The following is an 11,880-nucleotide window of genomic DNA, read 5'->3' as shown; positions in this document are numbered from 1 at the left end:
CTCCCTCTCCTCTTTTTCTTTATTTTATTTTTTTCCTTCTTCCTGAATTTCAGATATCAAGATATTTTAAGGCTTCTCTCTCTGCTATTTTTTAACCTTAGCGGCGTGAGCACATATAAGGGAGATGGCAATTTCACTTCTGCTTGGGAATCACCCACTGGATACTAAAAACCCGACAGGAGGGTTTAACTTGGGAGGCAGAAGTGCTGCCAATAATACCTATGCTAGCCCCCAGTGTTTCTCAGGAGATTGGTTTCAGCAGTAGTCAAAAAAGGAACAAAAAAGGAACAAAAAAGGGAAAGTTTCACTCACACCCACATCCCACCCTGCAGCACCATGATGCTCAGAGCATCCCTGCCCTCCCCAGCTCTCCTCACACCCCAGGCTCTGGTCAGTGGACAGAGATTTCCAGATGCTATGAGTATTAGAAGGAGAGAGTTAAAAATTAGCCTGCCATCGCCATGCAAGTGCTGAAAAAGCAAAAACACGCCCTTCCTTGTGCCAGCCCAGGCACAGACCTGCATTTATGACCACRTCTAATGAGCAATCCCCAATATTGATACAGAGAGAAGGGCAGTTATATAGATCATGGGTGGATTTTAGTGTTCCTTAAATATTTACCCAAAAGATGCTGTTAGCCAGAGTTGCTGTTAAAGGGCTGCAAATTGCCAGCGAGAGGTGAGTTTTAAAATGCTTAGAAATTACGTGTCACCATTAAAATTAATTGAGGAATCACCTTGTTTTGAACACCCCATTATTTTTAGGATAACGGGGCTGTGATCCTGTCTGGGCAGCAACGAATCAAGTGGATTCCCCACTTCATGCTTGGATTTGCAGGAGCCCGACTGCTCTGCCTCACCCTGTAGAGGGAAGAGTTGTTTGGGATAGCACCAGGCTCCTACATCCCATTMCTGGCGTGCTCAGCATCCTCCTCCCATGTAAACCAGCTGCTTCGTCACCGAGTTGCACATTAACACCCACACCTTCAACATGGGGTAATTGATGGGGAACTGTCAGATAAGCCCGTCGCTGTGCTCAGCATCCTGGCACCTGGCACCCGATGTGCACCCCAGCACAGGCACCGCCTGCTCGCACCCGGGCTGGGAGGAAGCAAAGCAACAACAGAAAAAGGAGCTGTTTGTTTGAAGGCCTCTGGAACAGGAGGAAATCAAGGGTGCGTCAAAATGGGAAAGCACAAAGACAGCAGGGAAATGGGGTTTATTTATAAACTTTGAGAGGATGGCTGTGAACAATAGGGTGGGTGAGGAGTCCAGGTCTGTGAGCCCCCGGCACAGCAGGATGGGCTGGCTGGGGAGCCCTGGCCCAGTGCTCAGCCTGGGGGTCAGGGGGTCTCCAGAGTGTAGCTCCACTGCCTGTGCACAGCTGAATCCTTGGCAGGCAGCAACGGGAGATTTCCTGGCTTCCTCCAAAGCTCCACACACCAAAGTCTCTATGTTGGCAATGGCACAGCACCCACAGTGCATGCTTCCCCCTGCGGAGGTCAGGAGCACTCCTCACTGGGCAGATTTGGGRGTAGGTTTGGTTTCCTGTCCTGTGCAGCAGTGGCCCTGGGCATGTTTTGGAGCACGTGCTGAGCGGCTGTCCCAGAGCTGCTGGCAACTTACAGCACATCCTCACTTCTAAGGACTCTTCTCGGGTCTGCAGGGACAGTACAGGTGAGCCATGGCCGCTGAGTTGCACCCTGGTGYTGYTCCCGAAGTKTTGGGCTGGAGGCAGGAATGGGAMGAGGTTTGGTAGYRCTGCTGGAGCAGCTCTTGTTTGCCWTGCTCCCAGCCAAGGGCCCTTCACCTCTCTGCCTGGGTGATGTTTTAAACAAGCTCAGTCACACTCCTGTCCTCCCTTGCCATGTTAAATGCTGTCTCTGACAACTGCACTGGATGAATTGGAGTGGCACACGGCATTAATGAGCCTGGCAAGGTAACTCCCAGAGACAGGAAACAGACACAGCACCAACAGRGGATAATGGGCTGAAGGGAGCCATCAGTAACTTGACATTATCTCTGCTGCCCAGAGCACAGCACTGGGCATTCCTGTACCTGACTCTCCAACAGCACTGCCTGGCAGMGAGGAGCATCCTTGCCACCACTGGAGCTGGAGCATGGATATAGCCACCCCTGCCCCTGGCCACAGCATTTCACTTAACACAGGAGCTGTCAYTCCTCTAGGACTGGAGGAATTGTGTTGTCTAATCATAAAATCAATTCATAACTGCATCTATCAAACTAGAAGCAGCTGCCAAAAAAGGCACTTGCACACGTGCACTGGTGTTGCTCAAAGCTATTTAACCCATATGCTGGGCACAGGCTGACACTGGGGGATGCTTCCCTCTGCTTTAGGGACAGCACTGAGAGCAAAGGCTGACTCCTGGCCTTACAGGTTGATGAAATGAGTGTGGCTTCACAAAACCCACCTGAAAAGCAGCACACGGTGAGTCTCAGTGAGCTGTGCCACGCTCAAGTGGGCTCCAGGGAGGTTGGAGATGCTGAAGGAAGCCCCCRGGAGAGCCTTTGACCAGGTCACACAAATCCTCCACAGCTTGAAAAGAACTCTCAGATGTGATTATTTTCACAGAGGTAGAGGTTTCTTCAGCCAAACTGCTCCCTGTGCAGTACTGTCACCATGTCATCAGCACTCATGAGGGTTAAAGTGAAGGAAGAGACTGAAAGCGAATGCAAAGTGTACTTTGCTTTCAAACTTTAAAWGCCCAGTGTAAAAAAATAACCCAAAATTATAGAATATCCTGAGATGGAATGGACCCACAAGGATCATCAAGCCCAATTTCCTTGCCTCATTTGCACACAGCTAATTTCCAATGAAGGGACAGGACACAGTAGATTTTGAAATATCTATACCAGTGAGCAGCTGGTACCCCAGACATCCTGGTGCTGGATGGAACAGCTAACACTGACACAGCGCCTTCACCCTCACCCTGAGAAGGCATTTGGGGCATCTCCAGTGCCCTAAAGCAACTGAAAAGGTAGAAATCAAGCCAAGTGTGTTAAGACAGCCCAAAATAACCTGCTTGTAAGAAAACTACTCCCAACACCCAAATATTCTCCCATTAGACACAGAGTAGCAGAGCAAATTCTGCCCAACACTCTTCTTCCAGATCATTTGTGAAGTTGGCCCCATTAAATAAATCCAGGAAGAACCAGCTGCTCCAGCTGAAGGTGAATGATCACATGTAGGAGATGCCAGGAGATCAGGACTTAAAGCCTGTGGTTACTTATTAGTTGTAAACACTGCTGAATAAATCTAAATGAACTCAAATTATTTATACAGCATATTCCTCATGTTGGCTGGATGTTGCCAACTTTAAAATAAAACTGAAGTCAAGTAAGGTAAATGTTTTAATGCCTCTGTAGATACAATTAGCATGTGTAATATGTATATACAAATATACATAATATATGTAATTACAGGTATTGGTGTTTGAGAGAGCTGTCTAGCCAGATGGAAAGAATAAATATTGAAAACTTACTCTGCCTGCTAGAAAGGGGAGCATGCTGATACTCAYTGGAGTAAGAAATTGGTAGTTCCTGTTTGGAGAAGGGAGTTATGTCCCACATTCCCCTCCTGCTAAAGGGGAAGACTTCTGCCTTGTCCATCCATCAAAAGGATTGGGGCTGACAGTGTCCAGGATCCAAAGGCAAAGCACTGCGTATAAGCTGCAGCTATTGCAGTGTGTTCAGAGTTTTCTGCAGGTCCTTTTTGGCACCCTGCAAAGGTACAGCGTGGGAGATGAGGCAGCTTTGGTGCTCTGGAGCCCCTCTGTGGCYCCAGCTCAGCACCTGCCTGGGCACACATCAGCCAAATGCCAGCTTGTCATGCCAGGCAGATCCCTACACTGCTATTAACACCGGTGTGGGCACAGGTCTCCACACTGCCATTAACACTCAGAGCCCCCCAAACATGGCATGTTTGCTAAGGGTCAACACCCTGGATAAAGGAAATCACCCATCTGCAGCAACCTTTCCCTTTCCAGTCCCTGTGGGGCATGGAGAAGAGGGAAAGGCCTGGGCAGGATGTTCACTGGCAGGATGTTCACTGAGAAACTCAGTCCCTGCGAGGTCCTCAAGCACAGCTGATCAAAATGCTGATGTTGGGGGCTGCTTTTTTCTCTGCAGTTCAAGGATTATTTGGCTGTCACTGCATCAAGCCAAGGGCTACACAACTTGCCTTTCTGCAGCCCTCCCTGGCATGGCAAAGTGCTCAGCCCTTTGAGAAAAGCCARGCCATTAAGTTAAGCACCTCACTTTAGTCGATGTTTGAACTTTCTGTACCTTTGGCAGGAGGGATGAGCGCCCTGCCTTCGAGGTCAGAGAGCAGCCAGCAGCTGACATGCCAAAGGTCAAATCCAGCCCAGCTGGCAATGTCAGCTGGGGCTGGGAGYGGTCAGGACCATGCCCAGGACCACGTCACCACTGCAGAGAATTTCAGTTGTTCCTTACAGAGTTCAGCTACTCACTGTCCTCATAACCCAGGGCACAAGTTTTGTTTTTACAAATAACATTTGCAAATTAAAAACTTGCAAAAGCTCCAGCAGTGTCCAGAGACATGCAGTCCTATCGAGCCATCACTGAAAATGTGAAAGGAAATGTGCTTGGACTTCATGACAAGGAAGCAGGTGAGGCAGGAAGGTGAAAGGTGCAGGATTCTTTAGCACCAGTGGTCTTCCACTGGAGTCTCCTGTGACTTCTGCCCCACCATCTAGAAACTCTGAGAAGTCTCTGGGCTGTGGGTAAGGTTGGCAGAGACAAAATATTTAATATATGGATATTCTTCTGCTCAGTGGAGCGAGCTAAAAAGTGCAAAAAACCCTTCAACATTCTTAGCTTGTTGCAAAAGTGCAAGAGGACGGCAAGGAGAGGAAGAGTCTTGCCTCCCTGACAAAGCCTGCTTCATTGCTGGATTTTGAAATGAATCAATATAGAAAATGAGTCCGGCAGCCAGATGTCTGCTTTCATCTCCCTGCACTGGAACTGGAATAAAGCCCACAAAAGCACTACCAAAAATACCTTCTTTGAAAGCGCTTTGTTAGAAGCTTTGCGACTGCAGGGAACAAAGGCAGCAAACGCGAGGCTCTGATGCCACCTAAAGRCCGCTTGAATTTTCACCTCCGAGACGCTCTGACTTTGGGACTCAACCGMGATTTCAGAGTGTGAACTCCCGTTCGCTCTCCAGTTCTCATCATGAGTCTTTGTTCTGGTTGCTTTTAAGCCGATCAAACTTGACGGAAGCTGTCCATGCTGTGTCCTACTGCATGTGAAAACCGCTTGGGTGTGTTTGCCTGTACTGCTAGCACATGTAAAAAGTAGTTATTGTACCCAAACACTTCCAAAGAACAAGGCTGTACAAAAATACAAGTTTCTTCATATTGCATTCTGTCAATCTCTTCTCTTAGAAACCTAAATTACTGCTGGCTTTGAAACTGAGAATAGAAACTGTGGGCAAGGACTGAGCAACCCTCATATTGGAGACAGGCTTTTTACTATTTCCCTGAGAGTCAGTGGAAGTTTGGCCAAGCTGCAGGTCTGTGACAGAGCAGTTCCTGCGGGCTGTGTGACAGTGCCAGCAGTGCCCATCATCACGGAACGCCTTCCCAGTGTTCCCAGCGCTCTGCTCACACCACTGGAGCCGTGCCCGTGCCAACGCCCATGGCCAGGCTGGCCACACTCCAGCTGCCCTGCACACACGGCCAGGCAGCTTCAGTCAGTGCTTCACAGAGCCCTGCACCCCTTTAAACACGCTGGGCCTCTGCAAGAACAAACACCAACCCACACAGGCACCCCACGGGCCAGGGGATGCGTTTCCCTGCCMGTTTGCRGAAAGGAAGAGAGAGAACATCAGCRCTCACGTCACAAGTTTCCATCAGACTCACGTGCTCTTTCTCACTGTCCTTGGCTACGTTGCAGTACATCCTGCTTGAGAAGTTTCCATGGGTTGAAACGGTGAAAACTCAACACTTTTGCAAACTGGATATGTAGAAAATAGAAAATCCTCAACTACTTGCACCAGGGAGAGCAGTAATTTATGCCATGTGCTCAACAGCGTGCCATGGACTCAGCTGGCAAGGCAGGAGAGTATTAGTCAAAATGGCCTACTACAGCCCTAACATGACATTATTCTGTCACCTYGTGGCATCCAAAGCCTCACAGACCTCATTCTGCACATTCTGCAAAATGTGGTTTGCTATGTAACACTCATCTCCAGAACAGCTGGAAGTCTGTAAAGAACAGCAGGTGATCACCTGGAWGTACAGCTTTATAAATACTTTTCCTTTTTCATGTTCTTGGCTGGTAGCTTGCATGCAATTCCTTACTGCAAACACTGCTTCTGTGTATTGCTCTCTCTTGGGTTTAGCAGCCTAATGACAATAATTATTTCCTATCACGTTAATGATCCATTTTGAAGCKCACCTTTTCAAGGGCTCCTACTTGCCAAAACGAAAGTTTTAATGTTTATTTTGCCTTTYACAAACATCTACTTTAATTCCATGCTTTAGCTTGCAGAATCTCAGATCCTTTGAGTATGATTTAAGTGAAAATGAAGAGTTTGATGTGATTTATAGACTCTTGGGAATAAAGAAAGCTTAAAGAAGAAAATTATATATGCCCTTGGCCTTACAGTGGATGCTGCTCCATGTTGATACAGTGTCTACTTTCACTTTAGTGCAGCACTAAGCAGACTGTAGATKCTTCTGGAGACAAGTGATAGTCAGAAAATTACTAAAACCTTAAGATTTATTTAAAATGCTAAACCAAAATTATCCTACCRCATGGGGACCGAGTTCATGAAACTGTCATGAGACTCAGAGGGCTAAATTTTGACTCTCTTGTAAACAGAAAMAAAAGGCTGATTTGTGGAAGGACAAGGAAAATAAACATTTATGAAGTCTTTAAAGATATTTCACAGAGTTGATACAGCTACAAAAACAAAACACTGCAACTTCTGCAGTCTCAGAGGCTCTGACATATACCATATGTTGGCAGGCATGAGACAGATATCTTCAAATAACTTTGCATTAAGTTTTCCCTMTAGGAAAACCTCTGTTTTATTAATAATGATTTTTAAAAAAGGTAATTTCTGTGAGCTATTTCCTTGCTCTGTACTTACTCCAGAATAAATTCTTGGTAAGCAATGTGCATAATCAAAGCATCTTCTCAACAAGCAAGGTATGTAAGTGCATAAACAAAAGGCTGCTATATGAAATCCATCTATTTAAAATACTGTTTATTTGTGATTTAACATTAATTAGCATTACATCTATGAGCAATTTCAGATAACATTTATATATTTTCCACAGGACACAAGAGTTGGCTGGCTCATTCTTTATGCCAAAGCAAGTAAATAGAGGCATTAGCAAAAGGTGCAAATAGTTCACGGTTGCATTTTAAAAAATATTTATGCACATTGCATTCATTTAGATATATTTTTAAAAAAGTTATGAAAAGCGTAGTTCACAGGTTACTGTTTCTACATATGTTGTAATACAACACAAATAATGTAGAACATAAAAAACAAAGTAAGCAACTGAAAGTTTCCACTATGATTAAAAACACTGATTCCAGTATTTAGTGACAGCTAGAAAATTGTTTCCAGGATCCATTCCAACATTGCATTATCACACTTACACGGTCAAAGCTAACCAGCCCCCGAACATGCTATAATCAACATTTTGCATGCCAAACCACTCTCCAGCCATATTTAACAATTATATATTGTGTAATATTTCAACCGGTAATTTGGGAATCACATGGATGTTAAAGATGTACTTCCTATTGCGATGACTGATTTACAGACATTTGACACAGCGAAGAAACCCCTATGTTAATTTCTAGGTTTAGTTTGTATTTACAATACAGTAAAAGTACTAAAATGACAATACAAGTAAAAATGAGTAAGTGGCAGTACCACCCTTACCCATGGCACTAGGCTCTGATTTGCTCTGGGTTCATCCAAAGGACAACACAGATTCACGAGACCCTTTTACAATTTGAATGAAACTGAAGAAAAAACCCAAAGTGTTGCACTCTGCATGAATCCATACAAATTATTTAAAACATCTAATATGGAAATGTCACTCTGCTGATTTAATAAAAATATCCTGCAATCCATATCATATATTTAAAAAAAATAATCACCGAACTTTTACTTTCTTTGTCTCCTCCTATTTCCCTACTATTTCACTTTCCCTTTTAACATTTTTGTTTCCTTCATTTGGTTATGTTAAGAGTTATTTTTCTTCATTCATTAGCAATACCATGAGAGAGAAAAAGAACAACCCACATGTAATTTTTAGGCATGAATCCAGTTCAATTTTATATGCTTTTATCCTTTGATTTTGAAGTCCCTGGATTCCTGAATTATATTTAAGTATACTCTAAACCAAGCATTCTTAAATACACTCTAACTATTAAATGCTTGGTTCACATGCTTATAATACCTTTATACTGAATGGTATACAAACATTTGAACATATAAAATCTTCTTTTTGTTTTGCCAGTTAAACTAAATTATCAATGTTAAGTGTATAAAATCCCCCTTCTTGAAAAATAAGGGTTTCCCCCRCCCCAACTGATAGAATAAAAAAGAAGTCTTCAAAAATTATATTTCACTAAAATGAAATATTTGGCAAAAAAGTTATTGAATAATGGAATTCTTTAGACATTTTGTATAATTCCAAATAAACTTTCTCTTACACAGTTTTTCCCCTAGTATTATGTGCCAGTGTATAATATTTCTATATGAGCTAATCTTAAAAAAGATGTAAAGGTGTGCTGTTAATATGCACCCACTCAAACAGGGGTACAGAAACAAAATATATGGTCAAAAACCACAATACAAAAATGTGTGATCTGGTTTCCAAATGAGACAGCAGTTTTAAAAAGTCATATGATCACTCAACAGTAACTTTAATAAAGACTTTAWCTGTACTGAAAATTTTAAGGTCTGCAAAATACTCCAAGCAGAACTTGCTGCTGCATACTGTGATGGTATTTGACCTTGCTATGATGGTAATTGAGCACCTGCCAGTGTAGTTCTACATGAAACTAATCAATGTTTCCAACCCTCATAGCAATTTTGGACACAGTTAAATGAGAGATGAATTAACTTGCAATTAACATGAAAGGCTTTTTTTTTTTTTTTGTGTGTGTTTGTCTCTTTGTTTGGTTTCTTTAAAGCAAAACCTCTTCCAGTTTCTACTTGTTTAGGTTAAAAGTCCAGTTACTGCACACCCCTAACACTACGCTGTTAATGGTCAACTTAAACGTTTAAAATGTGCAATGTCTCCTCACCACAGAGCTGCACTTACGCCTCCACCTTCTCCTTCTTTTTGCTCTTTTTCAGGAAGGATGGGGTGCGGAATTTCTTCTTCTTCTTTGAAGGGGATTTGGAAGGCGACCCTTCAGGGGACAGGGCCTCTTCTATCTTTTCAGAGCTTTTAATGGTAATCTCTACACTCTCYACAGTACTCGTGGTTAACTGACTGACCCTCTTGGTGAGATCCTCTTCCACATCGTGTGCATCATCCTTCCCGTTCACCACCACAACTGGCATCTCCACGGATATTAGGTTGGCATCCTGGGTGTAGAAATCCTCGTGATTTTCTGAAAGAGCAAATTTTGCAATTATTTGTGTATACTCTCATGCAAAAAAAAAAACCCAGTATTGAGACAAAGCCTGTGAGTCTGGACTGTGATCCAAAGATTTGTTTTGTTCCCCTTTATCCACAATCTTACTTGCTGTAAGCAGACAACACAGAGAAAATGTCATTAAAGGAAAATGGGCTGAAAAACCTGACTTTATCTCTGTCAGCTGCATGCACAGCTCAAGGTGTATAGAATATATACAAATACATTCTACACAGCATACACAGTCTCAAGCACAGTCAGAATTACATTTTAATGTAAGAGACTGATTTATGAAAACACAGCCATTCCATACAGAAAGCTTGGGAGAACCTGCCTTTCAAAATGCATACTTAGACTTAGTGGGAAAAGTCTTAGGCAAAATAACTTAACATTTTCAGTAACATAAAAATATATGTATTTACTTCAACTTATTAATATCTAAGTTTCAGCATGCCCTGTRTTGTTTTCTGTTTGTGAGAATTATGTATTAGAAAAAATTGGTAAAAATAGTTTTCTGGACAGAGTACCGCCCAGACTTTGCAAAAAAAAGGGCTCCTTTTGGTTCAGTTGACTTCATGCAAGTGGAAGAGTGCAGCAGAAAAGTGGAGGACTTGGGTTATTGGAGCCCTTGGCATTGTACAGAAATTGCATGGAATACCTTCTAATCTTTCTGGGACATTTTGCGGGGATTGAGTTTGTGACTGAATTTGTGACACAGATGAACCGTCATCTGAGAATAATTCCTGATCAGCATCTGCAGGACAAGATGTGAGTTAGTAGCCAAGCAAAAGTGAAAAATCAAGCAAGAGTGTCAGTGCTGGTGCTACAAGAGTTACAGCTCTGCTATAGCTTTGTGTTGCTCATGCTGACAACAGCACAAAGTTACAATACACAGTTGAAACTATAGATTTACTTGTTTTATCTGCTAAAAATCAGTATATATTAGTACTGTATTAGAAAATATTAAAAAAGGTGACAGGGTCGCATTCCAAAAGTAGCACAGTTTTATCTAGCCATAAGTCACAGTCTGCTGGTTAAACTATAYCCTGAATGTGACATATGGCAAAGTTGTTTTATTACACAGTATTAGTTAAGAAGAATGCCCAGTAAGTGTTATTGTTAAAGAATAAAATCAACCCTGAATTAGTAATTCTCTATGCAATAGTAGTATTGGGAGAAGATATGAAAAGTGAAAGTAGATGAGACTTGYATACTTAGAGAACAGAAGTAAAATTAAAGAAGCCAGGGCCAAACATCTCAGAAACTTTTGCTCAGCTGGGAACAGACTTGAGCAACTTAAACTAACTTAAGTATCAGCTCTGAGGAGGAGTCGGATTAAGATGACCTTCTTAGGACTCTCCCACCTTAATCTATGATTCTGACAAAACATTTATCATGTTAGATAGTGTTTTTGTCAATCCCATTTCTGTGCAAACATTTTATTGCTTTAATTCCAGCATTAACTAAACTAAAAGAACAAATCACATTTAACACAAGAATTSTATCACCCCAAGGAATGATTAGTCCTAACCTAGCTGCCAACAGTATATGCTAATAATTAACATGCACACAATTTTTACAGTAGATATTTTCAAGCTCATTATTAAAATGCAAACCCAGCAATTCAAACCACACTGCTGACCTTCCAACCCCAGCTGCTTGCGCTCGATGGTTTTCTTGTACTCTTCCAGTTCCTTTTCGGTGAGGTGGCTGAACGGGTTGGGTGGTGCGGGTGGTGCGTGCTCATCATCAAACTGCATTGGCTGGGAAAGAGAAAGCCACAGAGTTTAACAGTTAAAAAATAAGAAGCAACAAGCAAAACGTGCAGAGCTAATGTCTCTTCTTTAGTTTTTTACCCCCAGAGTTTGGTGGCAAAGCTTTGGCAGGGAATATGGAAGTAAAACACAGATGTACTGACTGTTGGATAGCTGGAAAAATCTTAAGACATATAGAATTCCAATTCTAATTCATCACAGTTTGYTGGATAACCTTATTAGGGATAACTGTATTGTTTGAAAGTAAGTATATTCTATTCAAGGAAAGATTAGTATGGGCAGGTAAGAAATTGGAAACCTTCTCTYCCAATAAGAAGCCTGTTTCTAATGAAAGCTGTCTTCCACATGGTCACAACCCACCTTTTAAATTCAGCTATTTCTGGGCCTCAATTGTTCCACAGACTAATGAAGACTATTTTTGTCCCCATGCATTCCAGAGTTCTTCCTCT

General features: G+C 42.6%; 1 protein-coding gene across 5 annotated transcripts in view; it reads right to left on the bottom strand.

Moving 5' to 3' along the window:
- Window positions 1-7,103: 7,103 nt before the first annotated feature.
- Window positions 7,104-11,880, bottom strand: part of ADD3 (adducin 3) — a 90,906-nt gene continuing 86,129 nt past the window's right edge. For 4 of the 5 annotated variants that reach the window (XM_057375547.1, XM_057375550.1, XM_057375548.1 and 1 more), the window contains 2 exons: window positions 11,299-11,419; window positions 7,107-9,632 (listed from right to left, as the gene is read on the bottom strand). In XM_057375547.1, the coding sequence (XP_057231530.1) occupies window positions 9,334-9,632; window positions 11,299-11,419 (420 nt within the window). In that variant the 3' untranslated portion in view covers window positions 7,107-9,333. Of the gene's footprint in view, window positions 9,633-10,314; window positions 10,411-11,298; window positions 11,420-11,880 lie in introns of all 5 variants that reach the window. The other variant, XM_057375552.1, reaches the window with a different exon arrangement.

This window comes from Malurus melanocephalus, unplaced genomic scaffold (assembly GCF_030028575.1).
Source record: "Malurus melanocephalus ecotype Western Australia unplaced genomic scaffold, MMel_1.1 scaffold_252, whole genome shotgun sequence".
Classification (NCBI taxonomy): domain Eukaryota; kingdom Metazoa; phylum Chordata; class Aves; order Passeriformes; family Maluridae; genus Malurus; species Malurus melanocephalus.
The sequence above is the reverse complement of the archived record's forward strand: the minus strand, read 5'-3'. Positions and strand labels throughout refer to the sequence as shown.